General features: G+C 47.5%; 2 protein-coding genes and 1 long non-coding RNA gene across 4 annotated transcripts in view; 1 reads left to right on the forward strand and 2 right to left on the reverse strand.

The window, feature by feature from the left end:
- The window catches only part of MGST3 (microsomal glutathione S-transferase 3), a 203,524-nt gene that overhangs the window by 84,816 nt on the left and 98,360 nt on the right, over positions 1-20,348 (reverse strand). The gene's annotated exons all lie outside the window — the stretch shown is intronic.
- LOC118549305 (uncharacterized) overlaps positions 1-20,348 on the forward strand; it is a 165,899-nt gene that overhangs the window by 63,097 nt on the left and 82,454 nt on the right. The window contains exon 5 of one of the 2 annotated variants that reach the window (XR_013449973.1): positions 3,665-3,810. The exons of the other annotated variant lie outside the window; for it this stretch is intronic. This is a non-coding gene — a long non-coding RNA (uncharacterized LOC118549305). The remainder of the gene's footprint in view (positions 1-3,664; positions 3,811-20,348) is intronic. 2 annotated transcript variants of the gene reach the window in all.
- LRRC52 (leucine rich repeat containing 52) lies at positions 87-18,388 on the reverse strand. The gene is made up of 2 exons (XM_036113592.2): positions 17,767-18,388; positions 87-412 (listed from the first exon to the last, which is right to left on the reverse strand). The coding sequence occupies exons 1-2, from the start codon at positions 18,386-18,388 to the stop codon at positions 87-89; spliced, it is 948 nt and encodes a 315-aa protein (XP_035969485.1).

Consider the following 20,348-nt stretch of genomic DNA (forward strand, 5'->3'; position numbering starts at 1 on the left):
AGCCATGAGGGAAGGGGAGAGGGAGGGTGAGTGAGAAGGCGGGGAGCCTGGGGGGAAAGGCATCATCAGATGGCAGTCTCTGGCAACTAAATCAGCTGAGGGAACCCGTCCTGGCCCGAGTCCACCCTGCTTTGGAAGACGCGCCCGCTGCCGTCCACCCTCTGCCCGTGCTCCTCCTCGACGTCGTCCTCGCTCGCCTTGCGCCGGGCGTTCTCGTAGAGCACTGCGCACATGCCCGTGAGCCAGGCGGCCACGGTGCCCGCGGAGAAGATGCAGAAGCCGATGAGCAGCAGGAAGATGTAGTCCTGGCGGTCCAGGTGCGTGATGCACATGTACCGGAGCGGGTTCCCCACCTGCGTGATGGGCCACCCCGCCAGCTCTGCGGGCTCCACGCACGTGGCATTTTGATCATCTGCGAGGAAAAACACAGCGGGCAGAGTGCTGAGAGAGCAGAACGGCCAGGGTCCCAGGTCCAAAGGGGACCCGGAGAAGCCATGTGGACCCTTGCTACTGAGAGTGTGGTCTGCGGGCCAGTGGCACGGGTGGCAGCTGGACCTCGTTAGAGATGCAGGCTCTCAGGCACCCCCCAGACCTCCCGAATCAGAATCTGTGTGTCAACAAGGGGATGGGCGGGCACAGTCAGGTTTGAGACATACTGCACCCGCGCTGCTTCTTGCCCCCGCCCCCCTTCTGATTTTGCTGCAGTCAGCTTGCCTCCTGAAAAGGGGCTTGGCTTCTTTTTTTTTGAAGATTTATTTATTTATCTGAGAGAGAGGGTGGGGAGGGGCCAAGGGAGAGGGAGAGAGAGAATCTCCAGCAGACTTCCCGCTCAACGCGGAGCCCAATGCCAGGCTGGATCTCTCGACCCATGAGATCATGACGTGAGCCGAGATCAAGAGTCAGAGGCTTAAATGACTGAGCCACCCAGGCGCCCCTGCACTTGGCTCCTTAAGGATCCTCCAGGAACAAGACACCACAGCAGGGGCTGGGAGGTTGGAAACAAGCAAGATCTCCACGGAGTGTTGACCCTCCACAGAACCCCCCCATCAATATCCATTGCCTCCCCCCCTCTCCCTCTTCTTGGCTCCCACCTCTCCCCTCCACCTGTCCCTTTCCCTTCACCCTGGCCTGAGTCCAGCCAGGGACCATGAAGGCGTCACACCCGGCTCAACTCTCGGGAGGGACAAGATTCCCTGGAAATGCCTCCTATGTGTTCTCCACTCAGGGAATCGGGGTGTGGGGAGCTCAGGGAAAAGGATCACCAGTAGGAGAGGCAGTTCTGCTTCTCAGCAGTGAGGTTGGCATCACTGGCTCATCACACCATCTACATGAGTCTTCAGTCCTTTTTAGCAGCTGACTCAGCTGCCTGGCTACTTCTCCGAGCCCCTCCCCATGTCAAGTGCCGTAGACTTGAGTGTATAACAGAAAGCAAAGTGGGCTCTGGGGGAGCCAGACAGACCAGGGTTCAAATCCAGACTGTTACTTACTAGTTTTGTAAACTTTGGCAGGATATCCATTTCCCTCTCTGAATCCATTTCCTCACCGTTACACGTGCAAAGAATGCTACCTGCTCCCAGGGTAACTGAGAGGATTTAATTGCCACAGGCGAGGATGCAAGCCACTGTGCCTGGTGCTCAGTAGTTGCACACAGAACTCAGAGCTTTGCCCTCAGCCCTGCCTTTTCCTAGCTCCATATGCTCCGCCACGTTGGTGCAGAGGTGTGTGTGTGTGTGTGTGTGTGTGGTGCCAGGGGAATGTATCCAGCAGGCATTACATAAATGAGCTCCAATGCAGGGTGGAGACCGGGGCTTGAGATAATCATGCTCAAAATTATAATAGCAGCTAATATTTTCCAAGCTCTGACTACATTCTAAGCGGTATACAAACGTCTCGTTTCATTCTTATAACAACTTTGACACACACAGTTCTATCGTTCTTGTTGTACACATAAGGAAACAGACTCACAGAGGTTTCTAGATAACCTGAAGGATCTAGGCAGGAGACAAGACACAGAAAACGCAGACCGAGCTATCTAAGCTCGTCTGCAGAAGTGGGAGACACAGACAAGCTCGTGCGGAGCTGCAGGTTATGTGAATGCATTCCTATCCTTGGTGACCAAGGAAGTTAGGGAAATCGGGTTTGCACAGGGGAATTAGAGAAAGGAGTACAGAAGTGAGCTGAGTGGGGAGGAGGTTGTTGGGCCTGGGGGGCCGTCGAAGTCCCCTGCAAGCTGGATAGCATTCCCCACGCCTCACCCCTGTGCCAGTGCACCTGCGGTGAATGGTTTGTTACTTTCAGGAAGATGGTCCGAAGGCCGTGACGCCTTTGAGGACTGGCTCTTGGTGGAGGCTGTAGACACAGGACTGGGAGGCAGTGTGGGGTGGTCACCTCCACGGTGTGCAAAGATTACAGAGGGAAGGAGAGGAAGAGGTCCTCTTGGGGGACCCTGCCCCAAGGGGAGAGCTCTCAGGAGAGGAAAAGGGGTGGGGGCCGGGGGCTCCATTACACTTGCTGTCAAGAGGCAGGAGCCCAATCACACCTGGAGTCCTCTCTCCACTCAGCCTGGCTGGAGGGCCTTTGGGGCTTGCCTCACCTCCCCTAACTGCCAGAGACCTGATATGGGACAATACAAAGAAAGATGTATTGGGGAAAGGAAAATGTGGGATTCTGTGGGTTGGGGGTTTATCTCCTTCTATTTTAAGAAGATTCAGCTTTCAAACTGGGGCTTTAGCGGCAGACTAAACATGAAACACCGAGTCCCGTTTGGGAGCATTACCTTGAAAGGGGCAATTAGCAGTGATTTGAAGGCTTTATTAGGTTGCTCTTAAGTGCGGGATGTGGATGTGGGTGGCTCTGCGGGGAGGGAGACCTGGGTTTTTCTACCGCTGCATTCTCTCCCCCTCCCCATTCCCTAGTCATTGCCAAGGTGGGAGCCCTCCTACCTCCCTGCAGGTCTCCCTAACTCTACTTTCCCCATTGCCCAGCTCTGGACCGTTTCACACACCCCCGCCAGATTTCCCTTCCTCAAGCACAGCTCTTCCCAGGCAAAGTCTGGCTCAGAACCCTCCTCTGACTCCCCAGTAGGCCTGCGAATAACATCCAGACCCCCTGGCCCGGTGCTCAGAGCCCTCCGCACCTGCCCCCTACTACCTCGCCATCGCCCTCCCCACTTCCTAGCACTCCAGTGACTCACCCTTTGCTCCAGTCAAATTAAACTATTAATTCCTTGATTGCATCGTGCCCTTACCAGTAGCTAGCTTTGGGACGCTGCTCTTTCTGTCTCAAATGCCTCTTCCTCCAATTTTTGCCTCATCAAGTCCTTCCTAGCCTTCAACATCTGGTGTGAGTAAATGCACTCCCAGGAACATTTCCACAGCCCCCTCATCCTCGTAGCTCAGACTGCATGGGATCATTCCCACTCCTGGACCCACCATTGCATTCTTACTGTGCCCGTGACACTCTCCCTCACTTGGGGGCTGTTGGCCAGAGAAGGAGTGTATCTTTTCTCCCCAACCAGACAGACGAAACTCTTGAAGGCAGAATCCGTGTCTGATCATTCTTGTTCTTGTTAATAAGAGGTATCATTTATTGAAAGAAATACTTAATTTGGGGGGATTTTCTAGTAACATATATATATATTTAAAGATTTTATTTATTTTGACAGAGAGAGAGAACACAAGCAGGGGGACCGGCAGACAGAGGGAGAAGCAGCTCCCCGCCGAGCAGGGAGCCCGATGTGGGACTCGATCCCAGGACCCTGGGATCATGACCTGAGCTGAAGGCAGACGCTTAACCGACTGAGCCACCCAGGTGCCCCTCTAGTAATATTTTTATTGTTGAATTCTACTTTAATTCTACTGTGGTCAGAGACATACTCTCTATGATTTCAGTCCTTTGAAATTTATTGAGAATTTGCTTTATGGCTGAACATAAAGTCAATTTTAGTAAGTTTTGCATGTGCCCCCAAAAGGTGTGTATTTGGTCTTTGCTGAGTGTGTTGTTCTATGGATACCAATTAAGTTGTGATTTTATACAGGTCTTCTGTATATTTGTTGACTTTGTTATTTATATCTCTACTGACTTTTTGTCTATAAAAACTATTGTCTCTTGGTTACTATTAGTCTATTAATGGTCTATTAGCTACTGTGAGAAGGATGTTCAGGTCACCAGTTTTGATTGTGCATTTACCTACTTCTTCATATAGCTCTGTCATGTTTTGCTTTACATATATTGAAGATATGTTACTAGATGTGTAGAAAGTTCTGTTTCCTCTTCCTGGTAGATTTACCCTCTTCTCACTGAGCGAACCTCTCTCGTTATTTCTAGTAATGCTTCTTGCCTTAAAGTCTACTATCTTTGACATTAGTGTGGCTCCATCGAATTCCTTTTGGTTAGTGTTTGCCTTGTTTATCTTTTGCCATCCTTTTACTTCTAATCTTTCTATGTTCCTATATTTAAGACATATTTTTGTAAGCAGAATGTAACTGGGTTTTGTTTTCCATCCAGTCTAGCAAACTTTGTATTGTAATTATTCCATTAACATTTAATGTTAGACTGACACATTTGTTTTCAATTTGTCCCACTTATTTTTATGTCTCTTTCTCTCTACTTCGTTGGCTTTTATTTTATTATTTCATTTCCTTTTCATCAGTTTGATAGTCGTACATTATTTTCCTATTCTGGTCTGATGTCACTAGAGATTATAGACCCATCTACCGATCCTGGAGTGCCCGATGTGTGCTGGGCATCACAGAAGGTGCTTTACAAAATTAAGCTCTACTCTTGACCACCTCACCAAGCAGTTTTAATTATTCCCATGCTATAGAATGAATGAATTGTTTATCAGTTATTCCCTTTCTGGCTCTTGATTTCCTTTCCTCTGACAAAAGGCTACCAAGTACTGTTGTACATGCTGTGCACTGCACAACTCCAGGGCCTTCATGCATATTAGAAACAGGTGAGTGGCCCCCATGTCCTCCCTCTCTCAGCCCCATTCCATGGGCCCAGGGCATTTGTCCCAGTTAAAGCTCCCAGGTACAATTACAGGTGTCATTAATGTTTAAATTCTTCCTGCAAATAGTTCCTAAGGAAACATCACCCACTATCTTGTTTGTGTCCACACATAGCATGTTACTCCCAGGCAGAAAACCTGTTTGCCAGAATCATGTGTCTGCAGGAGCAAGAGTTTCTGTGGGTCAGAATCACATCTGTTAGTGCAGGAGCCCAGAAAGCCTCCCTTTCAGAAAACTGGTATGAACACAGTCATTCTAAGGCAAACTGCTCCTTTCTTCGCCTGCAGGGACCACAGTTCTGCCCTGTGGTCTGCTGCAGGTTCCCAAGGAGCCGTGTGCAGGCTCTGAGCCCCTCATGCTGGTGCGCTTGCTCAGGAACCATCTGGGCTGAGTGGAGGGTTCAGCCTCCACATGGTGACAATGTACACTGAAGGGTAGAATTTGGAGACTCCCTTCTCTACTAAACTGTACCTGCTACTGAGAATGCAGCACTGGTTTCTATCAGCATCACCACTTTGTCATAAGACTTCCACCTTGAACCCCAAGAAAGACCTGACCTGATTCTCCCATTTCTCCTTATTAGGCCCTAGCTTGCCCGAACGTCACTAGATGTATAGTTCTTGGTCTTATTTTTTTTCTCCAGCTGATTATGTATTTGTCAAGGAAGTGGATTTATGTCCTACTCATTTGTCTGCCTCTTCCCACTAGATTATAAACTCCATGAAGACATGGATTTTTGTCTGTGTGGTTCACTATTATACCCTTAACACCTAGAACAGTGCTTCAACCATACTAGACCTCAAAGCATGGCTGTTGAATGAATGAAATGTTATCTTATTAATACCTGTTGGGGTCAATGTCATCGACAAAATGCTCAGAGGATAGTGAACCTGGGGAGATAGAAGACCATAGATGGGTCAGCTAACCCCTTGCCACCTTGGATTACTCTACGATAGACAAATACTAATCCCACTTCCCTTGTAAGAGTTTGGGGAAGATTCACTGAACCAAGGGGTGTGCAGTCCCAGAGGAGTCAGAAACAGGTCCCCAGGACCAAATGGAGGGGTAAGTCTTGAGCTGGAAAGGGGCACTCTTCTGTCCTCTGAGACTGCAGAGAAGGAAACGAGGGTAAATGCAGATGGGGACAAGTGAGGATGCAGGTTCTGTGGGCATGGCATCCAAAGGTACTTACTCATTACTACTCCCAGTTAGTGTTAGAGAACTGTTTGAGAGCAGAGGCCCTCTTTGTTCGCTTTTGTCTCCCTAACACTTGGCACATAGTAGATGCTCAATAAATGTCATTGAATGCATACAGGAGAGAATGGGTGGGCTATTAGTCTGGCCTCATACAACAGTTCTTAAACTCTTGTGTCTTTGGCCTTGCTCTTTAGGACCAGTTCCCAACTGGAATTTGAAGGGACCATGGTTATATTTTGCTACACTCTGGGTGGCCTAGAGGAAATGACTCTCTAGAGGGGAACCTAGATTGGACCACATAGCAGCCCCAAAACACCAAAGTCAACCAACCAGCAAGGCCCCTTTCTCAGACCCTCATGCATGGTCCTCTGAGCATTGGCTTCTACCTTTCCTACCTAGAGCTTCTTTTTTCTCATTGCCTGTCTATCTCTCCTTGATGGCATAAGCCCAGGTTCAGCAAACTCCATAGGCCAAATCCAACCTGCTGCCTATTTTTGTAAATAACTTTTTCTTGGAACACACCATGCCCATTTATTTACATACTTTCTATGACTGCTCTCAGGTTACAGATGGCCAAATAGAGGAGTTACAGCACAGGTCCACAAAGCCTAAAATATTTGCTATCTGGCTTTTTATAGAAGGCAGTGCTGACCCCTGGTCTAAACCATCCCTGGCATCTTGAAAATGTAAAGATTTGGATGATTTGGGCTTAGGCACTACAGTTCTTCTCTAGTACATTTTTTTTCCTTGGATAAAGAGTCCATATTTTGGTAAAGGTTAAAAGTGATTCCTAGACTCTTGGAACATTACAGGAAAGATCTTCAAATCCAGCAAGTTCAACCCGATTATTCCTGTACTTTAGAGGGGCTTTAGGCTATAGGACTGGTCTTTTGTATAAGGGGTCGTATATGGGCATGACCTACAGGTACAAAGACCCCTTTTCCTCCTAATCCCTTCTTGTGCACTTGTCAGTACCCGTAATAAGGCCAACAGGAGATAGAGCCTTTCATTCCACCAACAAAATAAGGCTTAAAGTGTATAGTCTTCTGCAAAAGGAGCTAACAACTTAAGTCCTACCCAGGGGGAAACCCTTGCTACCACCTTTCTTGAGTAAGGTTTTGATGGGGGCGGGGAGTCAGGCGGCATGGCCGGGCTGGGGTATGGTACCAGTTGGTTCATGGAAGCTAAGGGCAAATTCTTGTTTCTTCTCAGTTTGGTCTAGAGCTGGGCCTGCTTAATAACTACCCATCTGCTCAGAAAAACCCAGGTAGTGGACAGTTGTCCTCATGGATAAGAGGCATTTTAGAAAAGCTCAGTAGCAGAAGCACCAATCACCAGTCACCCAGGCGGAAATTTTGGAGCTCTCCTTGCTTCCTCTCTCACATCACGGGCCGTATCTCCCACACGGCTCTCCCCCTTTTCTGCGCCCCATGTGGGTCCACGGTCACCACCAAGAATTGTCCCAGCGACGGCGGTAGCTAACAGTAGTTGAACACTGACTATGTGCACTTCTAAAATCCTCGTGTGGGTTATTTCATTAGCACAACAACCCAAGACATAGGTACTAACTTAACGCCATTTTACAGGTGAGGAGCGTGGTTCTCGTGCAGACTGTGGCCCAGCTGGTAAGAGACCGAGGCAGGATTAAAAACCAGGCAGTTTGAATCCAGAGCCCATCTTAGTTTTGCCTGTTCAACCAGGAGTATGATCATCTCGAGACCAAAGGGATATTTTAGGATCACCTAATTGGGTTGGCGTTACAGAAGCATCAGAGAAAACAGCATGAGAAGCACTGGGTATTATATAAGACCTATGAATCACTGACCTCTGCCTCTGAAACCAATAATACATTATATGTTAATTAATTGAATTTAAATTTAAAAATAAATTAAAAAAAAAAGAATGAATTGACACACAAAAAAGAAAAAGAAAAAAGAAAATAGCATAAGAAACTGTGTACTTTTCTCGATATAAAGTTATTCTTTGTCTTTTATCTCACTGAAAGGAAAAGAGGAACTCTCAGGTGGGCCCCTCGATTCCATTTGCCCCACATCCTCACACTCAGGCCCATGCGTGCTCACCCTCGCTTCCTTCCCAGAGGAGGGGCCCTTCCCTGTTTAAGGCTGGCCTTCCATTTGGTTCTGGAGTCCATCCATTCCTGGCTTCACATCAGTTATTGCCCCTGTCCTGAGTCTTTGCCCTGCATGACTCCTTCTCAGCAGCAGATAAACACATGCATGGACCTCTTTGCTCCGAAGAAAATAAATACCCTCTTTATACAGTTCTCCTCCATCTATCACCCTATCTCCTCAGTCCACAGCCAAGTTCCTAGAAGAGTTTACATGTTTTTTTTTTTTCAAGTAAGCTCTACACCCAACGTGGGGCTTGAACCCACGACCCTGAGATCAAAAGTTGCATGCTCCATCGACTGAGGCAGCCAGGCACCCCAAGTTTACATTTTTTTTCTACACCCCTTTTCTTCCTTGCTGTTCATTCTGTAACCCACTGTCCACTCCCATCATGCCATTGGAACTGTCCAAGACCTCAGGGACCTCTTGGTAGCTAAATGTGTTGGACACTTTTCAATCCTTACTTGACCTACTTCTATTCTTTGAAACTCTTCTTCTCTTGGCTTCTGTGAGTCCACCCTTCTCTGATATCCTTTCTTTTATCCTGGCTGCTCCTGCCCAGGGCACTTCATGGGTGGCTCTTTTTGGCCCTTCCATATGTTGGCATTCCCCAAAGCTTCTGTCGTGGACCTGTTACTCCCCCCCACCCCCATTCTAAACTCTTTTGCTGGCTTATCTCATTCTTTGTTTGGTTTCAGTGATCACCAGTGAGCTGATGATTCTCAAATATATCTTCTATTCTTTATTCTGGATTTCAGCTCAGAACATCCGAAGGCCTCCTGGTTCACAGGGGCCCTCCCACTCAACACGCTCAAGATGGGACATGGTTCTCCCTTAAGCTCCTTGCTGCCCCTCCTCCGAGAGTGTCCATCCCAGGGAAGCCTCCAGAGCTGTTCAAACCAATTCTTTCCTGTTATTTTCCATATCTCATTTATTCATTGATTTTCTCAATAAATATTTATTGAGCCTTTTTTCTGTGTCAGGCCTTGAGCTAGTTTCTGAAGATTCAGACGTGTTCTTTGCTCTCATAGACCTTACTGTCTATCAGAGAAGATAAATTTTAAATATTCAAATCTATTAATTACTTAGAATTGTGCCAGAAGTCATGAAGGGAGGACTGGGAACTTGGGAGGGTCTAGGTTAGTCCAGAGTCCTATTGCTTCTACCTTCTATTTTATTTTATTTTATTTTATTTATTTATTTTATTTATTTATTTATTTTTAATTTATTTGACAGACAGAGAGACAGCGAGAGAGGGAACACGAGCAGGGGCAGAGGGAGAGGGAGAAGCGGGCTTCCCGCAGAGGGGGAGCCCGATGCGGGGCTCGATCCCAGGACCCTGGGATCATGGCCTGAGCCGAAGGCAGACGCTTACCGACTGAGCCACCCAGGCTCCCCCCTTCTATTTTATTTTTTAAAGATTTTATTTATTTATTTGTCAGAGAGAGAGAGCACAAGCAGGGGGAGCGGCAGGCAGAGGGAGAAGCAGGCTCCCCACTGAGCAAGGAGCCCTACGTGGGACTCGATCCCAGGACCCTGGGATCATGACCTGAGCCGAAGGCAGACATTTAACTGACTGAGCCACCCAGGCATCCCTGCTTCTACCTTTTAAATGGTTCCTTCTGACCTGTCTAGACTTCTTCATCTGCTGCTATGGACCTTTCCTCCCTTCCCTGGATGCCCACAGGAGCCTCCTAGCCCTGCATCCAGGCTTGCCTGCCTCCCAGAGCTTCTCAGGATGCCCTTCATGTTCCCCAGAGAATCCTCCAAAGGCCCTTCACGGCTGGATCCCTGTTTCTCTTTCTAGCCACATCCACACTCTGCTGGATTATCTCCAGGCTGGAGAGCTCTTCACTTCTGGAGATAAGGAGACTGAGGTTGGCTGCTTTGGCAGCCTTGCACTGCTGCCTTCCAGAGGCCTGAGTGGTGCTGGGTGACCAGAGAGGCCATGCACAGAGGTCTGGCATTTCTGAGCTCGAAGGGACTTTGGATCACCTACTTTCAGGGATCTCAAGTGGGCTGAGCTCAAGAGTGTGTGAGAATCACTCAGGATCCTTCCTAAACTGCATGTGCTTGCCACCCACTCCCTTCTTGGCTTTTCTGGGTGGTTTGGGACCACTGACCCAGTTGTGTCCCTCCCAGCCCCTCACTGCCCCCATGAGGCTGCTTCTCTGGCTCTCAGCAGGTGTTTGTGAGAAAGTCGGAGACATAGGCTGGCAGAGCAGCTGACGGCCGTGGAAACGTCTGCGGCCCAGCTGTCCCTTTCTGCGCGTCTGGTCTTTGTAGCAATTTCTCTGATGGAGAAGATGGGTTAGCATTAATCGTGGAAGAGTGCGAGGACCTGAATTCATTCTGGAAATCTAAGTCTTGGCACAGTAGTAGATGACTTTGTACTTGGTGGGTTGAAATGGGGCCATTATCCTATTACAGCAGCCTTGAATACAGGATGAAGTAGCCTTGGAATGAAACTAAGATGTTCTCCGCTCAAAATGCCCTCGAGATGACGTGGACCCGAAACAGCACATGACCCAACCCATCTGCTCCCTGCAGATGTCCCTGAGTGGCTTTGTCCCCTGCTTCTGCAACACTCCTGCCCAGACTCCTCTGATTTGTGGGCCCCACCATCAGGTCACCCAGGACTGCTTAAGGACGATAATTTCAGAGCTGACAGAGAGGGACACTCTGTCCCCAAACTACCCCCACTTCCACTCCTGGTAGTCTGTCACTTTCCGAACTCTCACTGTTTCTTGTTGTTTTCTGTCACATTGCAAATGCCCCTTGAGGGAGACATGTCAAAACATTATTAGCCACTAACGTCCTGGTGCAAATCAATTTATTCACTAGTGGGAGCAGCCGCCGTAGATCTAGAATGGAAGCCATTGTCATAGGGTCTCTCGAAATATGGCGTAAGGATTTGCACTGTCCAAAACCGGATTCTCTGGATATGGGGCCTGGGGTTCCTACGCTCACTGGAATTTGAGAACCACTGGTTGAGTGGGCAAGGCCTGGGAGGATAGTCTAGGGCACTGAGTCCCCTGGGGATGGAGGTATTATTCTAGTCAAGTAGATGATGCTTAAGATAGGAGGTAGGACAGTGCAGGAGTTCAAGGCTGTCTGCTTCCTAATTATGTGCATGTCCTAATTATGTGACTGTGGCCTGCTTCTCCAGGAATGCCTCCACGTCAGCATTGATCCATTGCATTGCCCATCTGGGACCCTGTCTGCAGATCACTGCTCTCCTCCTGCAGTTAAGTGCACCTTATCTTTCCATTTAGGTCTATAGACTACCAGCTACAAGGGGCTGTAGAGAGTATCTAATCCTACTCTCTTTTTATTTCAAAGACAAGTGAGTCTCAGAGGGCAAGGGACTTGCCCCACATCACCCAGTGGCATTGCTGGGACCAGGACAGGATCTCTTGGCTTTCAATTGCTTTTTCTCTCTCTTATATCCCACAATTGTCTTATAGACCTATTGTGATAGACCTATCTTTAGATGGAAATTATGACTTCTTTTCCCTATGATGGAAGCACTCCAGCCTTATAATACAATGTTGGGCATATAATGAACATACAACAAATATTTCAGAGTCAAATTGACTAGGATGTGTCTAAGAGTAAGGAGAGGTCATGTCATGGGGGGGTGGGAAACACTGAATCTGGATGTCAGGAGATCTCCGTGTTGGGCTTGGCTCTACAGCCACTTACCTGTAAGAAAGTGAGATTCTAAAGTTCCAGCTGAAGCATCTTATATTAAAAGGCTACCCTGACCCATATGGCGGCCAATGGCCATTCATGGGGCTACTTACATGATTTAAAACAACATAAAATTAAAAATTCAGTTCCTCATTTGCACTAGCCTGATTTCAAGAGCTCCATAGCCATATGTGGCTAGGGGCAACCATATCGGACAGAACAGATATAGGCTATTTCTACTGCAGCAGAGACTTTAGTTGGACAGTGCTAGACTAGACTTTGGGAGAAGATAGGATGGAGGCCAGGAGCCTTATGTCCAGAAGCCTAGAGTTGTGTGAGTTTTTAAGAGCATCTTCAGAGGCATTCAACCCTGTCCTACTAGGCAGCTCTCTCCTGGGAAGAGCTCAATTGCCACTCTCACCTTCAAAGAGCATTAATGCCTGGGAAATTACAGTTTCAGCCAGGAATTGTCCTCCTATCTGCTGACCAAGGCCAAAAAGAAAATGGAATCTGTGGGTCTGTTTTTAACTCTGCATTGATCAGAGCATCCGGGTGACCAGCACTTTATAACTCACCTCCATTTCTGCTGTGATTTTCATGTTTGCAAAATGAGTATGTAAGCTCTTTGAGGATGGAATGGTTTTCAGTGCATCTGGTGAGTATATCATAGGAGGGTTTCTTTTGATGAAGACCTTTAATAATAGCACCAAATCTCTTGCCAATGTGGGAAAATTTTGATATTCCTATTCAGTGTAGCTTTATGATGAAAAAAGGTGAATAAAACACTTAGCCTTCTCTACAGCCCCTTTATGGGGGTGAACTGAGCCAACATGGGACATAGGGGAAGAGCATATTACTGCCTTCACACCTTTTAAGATCTCCCCATTTCTTTCCTGGACCTCAGCTTCCTTCAAGGTTCCCCACTGTTGCAGAATTAATCTTAGCTAATTGTATTTCTCAAGAATTCACTTCTGCCTCTGATGTGAGAGCTGATAAAGGCTTGAGGGCACTGGTATTATTCAGCCGAGGAGTTCATATATTTTTGCAGGGTCCTCTTCAAGATTTGGGCACTCTTGGGGATCCAAAGGTGTAAATCTCTAATGGCTAATTTTAGCTCAGTGGTAGGCAGTGGATGGGGGCAAAGTCTTCTTCAGATAACAAAATCACACCATGTAGGTGACTTCTTGCTTTCAAGGCCATGTCTGCCCCACAGTTGGACCTCCTTGCCCTCATCCCTTGAAAGCTGTCTGCATGTCCACACCTGTTCCTGCAAGTGGGGCTTGTCTTTAGGTAGAACTCCAGTTCCAGATTCGGGTGACTCAGGAAGAACCACTTTGCTACTACTGGGCCCAGCCCTGAGTCTTATGGTCCAGGCTGAGACGAAGCCTTGATCTGGGCTTCTGGTTTTGTTCCCCAGTCTGAACTCTTGTGTTCATAACTTGCCTAATATCCAACTCCCTCGAAGATTCTCTCTGTCTCATTTTCCCAGGGATTAGAGCCCTGGGACCTGCTGCTCACCTTTCAACGTCCTATCTATATCCCCCTCCCCCCATACATCCTTATAGCCATGTTTCCTGGATGGGGTACACTGTCCTCTCGTTCCATGTGTGCCGAGGCTTCCTGAAGTCTACTGCTTATCCCGGGGTCACCTGACTGATGTCTGCTACTCTCTTAAGTACCCTGTATCTTTGCCACATCTGCCAACCATTCGTTTATTGAATGCTTTTTGGTATGCAAGACTTAATGCTAATGGCGGTTTGTAAGCGTTCTCATCTCAGCCGCCTAGATAGGTTGGTTCTATTATTATACCTGTCTGAAAGATGAGGACGTTGAAGTTCAGAGAGGTTAAGTAACTTCTCTGATTTCCTATAAATAGCAAGTGGCAGGGCTAGGGTTATAATTCAGGTCTGTTTCACTCCAACCTGACTCTTTAACACTGGGCTCCCCTGCCTGCACGCTGGCTGTCCTTTCCCACCTGCCACTGAGGCTGTCCCAAGTGCCTGCTCCACCCGGTGGGCACATGGTGGCCTCTTTTGTCCTGCTCTGTCCAGTAGGATAGTCCTGCTGTCCCTGACTGGACCATGGGACATATATGGTGCAGATGACCATAGTCATGTGAGTCTCCACACACAGCTCAAGGTTCTCTCCCTGAGCACTTGTTGGGCACATAATAGGACTCAATAGATGAATGGATGAACTGAGTGGTAGCATGGAAGCTTGCTTTTCAAGGGATCTCTATACTGCCATCCTACTGTCATGCTGACCTTAATACTCTCCCACAGGGAAAATCTCCCAATACTAACGTTCATATCCTCCTGGGTCTAAAATGAAACCCATCTTTAATTTGGATTCTTCTTTCTAAATAACCAGGTTACTCAGCTCATTTCATAGAGATTCTTCTTAGATCCTGCAGTGTGGGTACATGGGGAGAGAGATGTATACGCTCTATTTTAGAACATGCTGAAGATCACCTTTTGATAGCCAAGGTGGTAAAAGAGGTGGGCCTAAGCTTGAGCGTTTGTCAATAGCAAAGAGATTTCCACTTAACAGAGGCATGAATCATGTGAGAGTCACACAAAAGAAATATCTTCCATTGTGTTGAGGGCTGGCTCAAGGGCAAGAGAAGCATCTAATGAATTCTACTGTGTGTGCCTCTTCACGTGCGGGTGTGTATCTATATATTGATGTGTGTATGTTTGTCATGTATGTGTAATATGTGCGTGATTGTGTATGTGAGTAGGTGTATCTATAGGTATGCGTGTATGGTATGTGTGTATGAGCACATCTTTGTGCTTATATGTATGTGGGTATATGTACGTGTCTTTGCACACGTGTTTATGTGTATGTGACGGTATGTGTGTGTGTGTATGTGTGGGAAGGGACAATCTGATTGACTGAGATGCAAAGGTGAGCAAATACTGAGGTTAGCCTCCTACTTTGGGAGTTTGGGTAGGTTGGGATGAACTTGGGCTTATAAGGAGCGTGCAGGCATGTAATGAGTTTATGATGGCTAGAGCTCATTATCCAATGGAAATGATCTTGGGTGAGTTCCATGTGTAGTCAGATAGGAAATAAAGTTGTAATTTAGATGCTGTGGCCATATGCTTATAACATGACATATTTATAACTAAACTGACTTACAGGATCATAGTTACCATGGAATTCAGGGATTTAAGATATTGTAGTCTCATCAAAAAAGACCTGAATCAGGAGGTTCAAATCTTTTTTTTTTTTTTTGCTACTTCCTAGCCATGTGATTTTGGGCCAGTCTGTTTTCTCAACCCTGCCATGACAGGGTTAAAATTACCAATCCTAGCCTCTTCCACAGGCCTAGGGCACAAAATTTAAGGGTTGGTATGACATTTAAAGTAAAGAAAATGAGACCGCATGTGTGAAAAAACTCTAGCAGCTGCAAAGCTCTCTACAAAGATAAATTGTTCTGTGTCTGGCTTTGGGCTCATTAGTGTTTTCAAGAGATAACAATTATTAGCTAGGGCAAGGAGACCATAGTTCTGCATGAAGTGGTCTGGCGGAGTTCCTCTAGGCCACCAAACAGCAGAGAGAGATGAGCAGATCAGCAGTTGTTGTGGGTGTGAGTTGGGGGCGGAGTAGGGGGCTCATACTGGCCAGTGGATAAAAGCTTTGTCTACCTCAAAAGACAGACTCTTTGTTCATGAGGAGCTTATGAGCTTGATAAGATAGATACCCGCTTCTGATGTTTTTGAAAACACACAGTGAAACAGATCCGGTTTATAATCCTAGTCAATTCTGGAATGAAATGAGTCAAGGAGTCCAAAGCAGTCATCCTGAGCACTCTGAGAAGACACAACTCTATAAGCAGAATCTTGATTGAGGGAGATTTGGTGGCAAGTGAAGCAGCAGGCTTTGGGACTGGGGAAGAAGCCAAGCTGTGTCACCCTTTTCAGCTAGGGTAGGAGGGCCTCCTGGCTACTTGGTGGGCTTTACTCAAGGAAAATATATACTTATGGTGGGCAGGGGGCAAGAGAAGAGGAAGCTTCTTCACAGGCTAGTTCCCAAGACAACTGCTCCTCTATTCTTTTATGATTCATCCTCTTAAGAAGATGGTCTGATGGGGGCGCCTGGGTGGCTCAGTTGGTTGGGCAACTGCCTTCGGCTCAGGTCATGATCCTGGAGTCCCGGGATCGAGTCCCACATTGGGCTCCCTGCTTAGCAGGGAGTCTGCTTCTCCCTCTGACCCTCCCCCCTCTTGTGCTCTCTCTCTCTCTCATTCTCTCTCTCAAATAAATAAATAAAATCTTAAAAAAAAAAAAAAAAGAATATGGTCTGATGAAGTTCTTTCCTTTTGATTTATTCTAACTCGGATTGTGTACCTGGGAGCTGGGCCAGGTGCCTAGGGCACGAAATGTAAGGAGCCACCCACTCTTACTGTCTCCCTGAATTTTGCATCCCAGGAGGCTCGCTTGCCTCACCATTGTCCAGGCCCTTCCTGGAAGACATGTTAAGACCCGTCCACTGGAAGGAGGGCCAGGAGAGCACATTTTCACTTGCCACCACCATTCAGCTCCCTCTCCCCCAGGCCCCCCTAAAGCCTATCATGTTGGCCAGGAATCTTTCTGGGATATGGCCACCTGGGCAAGAACTTCATGGTGGAGGCTTCAGCAGGTGCTGGTGCATGAAAATATTTTTCAAGAACAAACACACAGGGAAGGGAGCTGGTGCATGAAAATATTTTCAAAACAGCCACTCGGGGAAGGGAGAGAAAACATGGTTTTGACAGGGTTTGAATCCGAAGTCCAATTTTACCAGATTACATCCGTGGCTCCAGGCTTTCATTTCCCATTTCTTTGAAGTCCTGAGTGAAGGTGAAGTTGGTAGAGTGGGATAATTGGAGGCTGAGGATGGGACAGAAAAGTCACTGAAAAGAAGAGGGGGTTGAGGCACTGGAGTGCCCAGGGGACCATGGCAGAGGGGTGGCAGCAACTGGCTTGGAAATCTACCAGGTAAGACTTGAGAATCTGCCCGTGAGATTGGAATCTCCCTGTTGGACAGTGTGGGCACTGGTCACCTGTTCTTCATGGATGCACGCCATTCCCTCCTTCCTTACAGGGTTAGCATCTTGAAGACAAAGGAGCCATCAACAGCCTTCTCCTCTCCTTTCTCTCCACTCCCACTCTCACTGTCTACGGAGCTCCTGTGCCCCTCCCTCTACCTCTATTGAACTTTCTCCTCTGTACATCATATTGTCGGGTTTTGGATGGCCTATGCATGACTGAATTCACTTTCGGATCTTAGAAAAATTCAGTCACTGAATCAAACAGATTAAAATAGTCCACCAATGGAATACAGTGTCCCTGAATTTGTTACTTTGCAGTTAAAGAACTTGATCATTTCCACACATACCATTTTACGTTGACACAACAGCTCCATACGCTGAGCCATATTATTGTCCCCACCTGATGGATCAGGAAACTGAGGCTCAAAGACATTGTCTGTCCCTAGGGCAGCCAGCTAGTAAGTGCTGAGTTTGGGACCAGAACTCAGATCTTTGGATTCCTACTCCAGAACTTCTCTACGGACCCTATTGCCTCTCCAGTCAACCCAAGGTGGATCCTGCAGAGCAATAAGAACGCTTTCGATCAGCTTCCCCCAGAGTTTTCTCCCATCCTGACCATCTTTTGACTTTACCTTTTCTGGAACCCATTCCTCCTGCTCCATCACATCCTCCTCGTCCCCACACGCAATCAGACCCTCACCTGGATGGTTCAGATGGGACACTATTAAGTAGATGGTGAAGTCTAGGAAGGAGCAGTTGCATTTCCATGGGTTTCCACTCAGATACAGGGTCTGTAATGTTATGAGGTGTTGGAAGGCAGCGTTGTCCAAGGTCTGCAAGCCGGTGTTTCTGAGGTCCAGGTTCCTCAGAGAGCTGGTGTTGGCAAAGGTGTACTTGTTCAGAGAGAACAGGTGAGGGTTGTTGGAGATGTTCAGCTGCACCAGGTTGCTGAGCACGGAGAAACTGTATGGGGAGATCAAGGTTAGGTTGTTGGAGCTGAGATCAAGGTAGATGAGTTTGAAGACTCCGATGAAGGTATAATCCATCACCTCGCGAATCAGGTTATTCCGACAGTCCAAGTAAACAAGGTCACTGAGGAGTCCTAGATTCATCGCTGGCAAAAACGTGATGCGGTTATCATTCAAGTATAGCCTCCGGGTGCTCAGGGGTACATCAGGGGGGTACTCGGTTAACTGGATCCCTGTGCAGATCACTTCCTGGGCTTGACACTGACAATTATTTGGACACTTTGACCCCGAGACCAGTCCCATTCCAAAGGAAAAGAGTAACCACCCGGGGCCAGGGCCTGAAGCAAGGGACATAGTAAGAAGCTGCAACTGCCCTCCTTCCACCTTCCTGCGGGCGCTGTCCCTCTGATCAGAACCCTGCCAAGGGGCGGGGTGGGGGAGGAGGGGTGCTGGAAAGAACTGTAACACTCTAGCTTTGTGCAAAGCAATTTTCCATTACAGGAGAACTGAACAGAAGTTGAAACGCGAGGCCCAATGCCCCGCCGCCCGTCTTGGTGGCTCGGCCACCCGCTCACTCCCGGACTGCTGCTGGAAGCTTGCCCGCTTGGCGGCTTTGAAAGGTCTCACCCTTTCCCTGCGTTTGCAAGTGAAGGGGAGCCAGGGGAGAGCCACATGACAATGAGGTTGCCAGTTGACACCTTTGTGATGTCAGCAGCCTCAGGAGACTGCCTGGCTGAGGGAGGGAGAGTCCTGCCTCTCTCCCCTTCTGGGTGGTGTGGGGGTGTTTTGTGTATCTCGGTAAGCTGGCTGTCCCTGGGGGAATCGGGGCCTGCAGCGTGGGGCTGGGGGGCTGTGCTCAGGTTAGTGTGCGTGTGTGTGTGTACCAGGTCCCTACAGAGGTGTAGTGGAGGATTAGGTTAGCTTGGGTCCCCTAATCCACAGGCTATAGAGGGACCTTGGAAGTAGCTTCTTTACTGATGGCAAAGCGATTTGTTTAAGGTCAGTTCTCTGAGTGGGTCCTTTCCTTTGTAAATGAATTTGGACGGGTGTCAGTTTTTGGTGGTGTTGGGAGAGTATGGGAAAGGGGAGCCTCCTTTGAAATGAGGAAAAGGAATTCCTCTGATAAGGTGGTCCTCTTCAGATTGCTTTCCTAGCATGCCTACAACCCTGTCTGCATTTGGAATATATATGTGTGCTAGTATTTTAAAAAGCCTTTAGAGTAAGTATAAGGTACTCCCCTCAACCAAAACCCAAATGTATAAAAAAAATCTGAGTGCAATGATATGAACTATTTCTTACCATTACTATTCTCCTAGACTTTTAAAATAGTGAGTGCCTCTCTAGAGCTTCTAGTGGGAGTTTATATTCATTAACTATTTGAGGGATGATGGGAGGGGGGTCTTTTGGAGGGAGGGATAGAGAGTCTGGAAGCTTAAGAGTTAGGATGTATCATTTACTCCATGGAAGAAGGCACATTAGGTAGAAATGAAGAAAAGCACTTTAGGAATTAAGATTTATATTTGGGGGAAAATGGGATTTGATACAGAACTTAGCTGTGAATATTAATAAAATAATGCAACCTATATTTAGCTTAGCACAGTACCTGGCACCTGGTATGTAATAAATATTTATTGAATGAATGATGCGTGAATGTCTCTGATGGTTTGTTCCCTTTTCTTGCTTCTCTGCCAAGAGAGAAATTAATAAACTCAAGTGGATTTGTGGCTGGTTAGCTAATGCTTGATTATGTTTACTTACTCAGCATTCCTAGGGTGACTGGCCGTGAATTAAGATGATGACTTAGGAGTATTTACCAAATTGAAAGTGACCTTATTTAAGTAGAAATTTCAAACACTTAAAATAATGACCCAAAGGGTAGTTGTACTCATTGAAGCAGCATTTTATTGATAGGGGAGCCACCCTTTCCTTATAATTAAAAAAAAAAAAGTTCCTTGTTAGATCTTGCGTGATTGCCTGGGAGAGGAATGTGGCCCGTGAAGGCTATGGGGAGGAATTAATTTGCGGAGTGACGGCTTCCCCCGGGTGGGGGGGAGGGGCCGCGAGTAGGGGGTGTGGCTTGGCGGGGGCGGGGGTGGGGAGGCTGCCTTCCCAGTGGGCTGGGTTTGTCATCTGTTTCCTTCAGATGACAGCTGATCACTGGTCTGCCAAAGCTTATGGAGTGATTTTACCCACTTTCCACCTTTTCTTTTCTCCCTCTTTCTGAGTTCTTTCCAGGGGAGCCGGTGTCTCCAGGTTTCCCCGTTTAATTTTTGTCCTCCTCGCGGGGCCGAAATTTCTCCAGACAGCAGCCTCC

The sequence above is a fragment of the Halichoerus grypus genome, chromosome 7 (genome assembly GCF_964656455.1).
Source record: "Halichoerus grypus chromosome 7, mHalGry1.hap1.1, whole genome shotgun sequence".
Lineage (NCBI taxonomy): Eukaryota > Metazoa > Chordata > Mammalia > Carnivora > Phocidae > Halichoerus > Halichoerus grypus.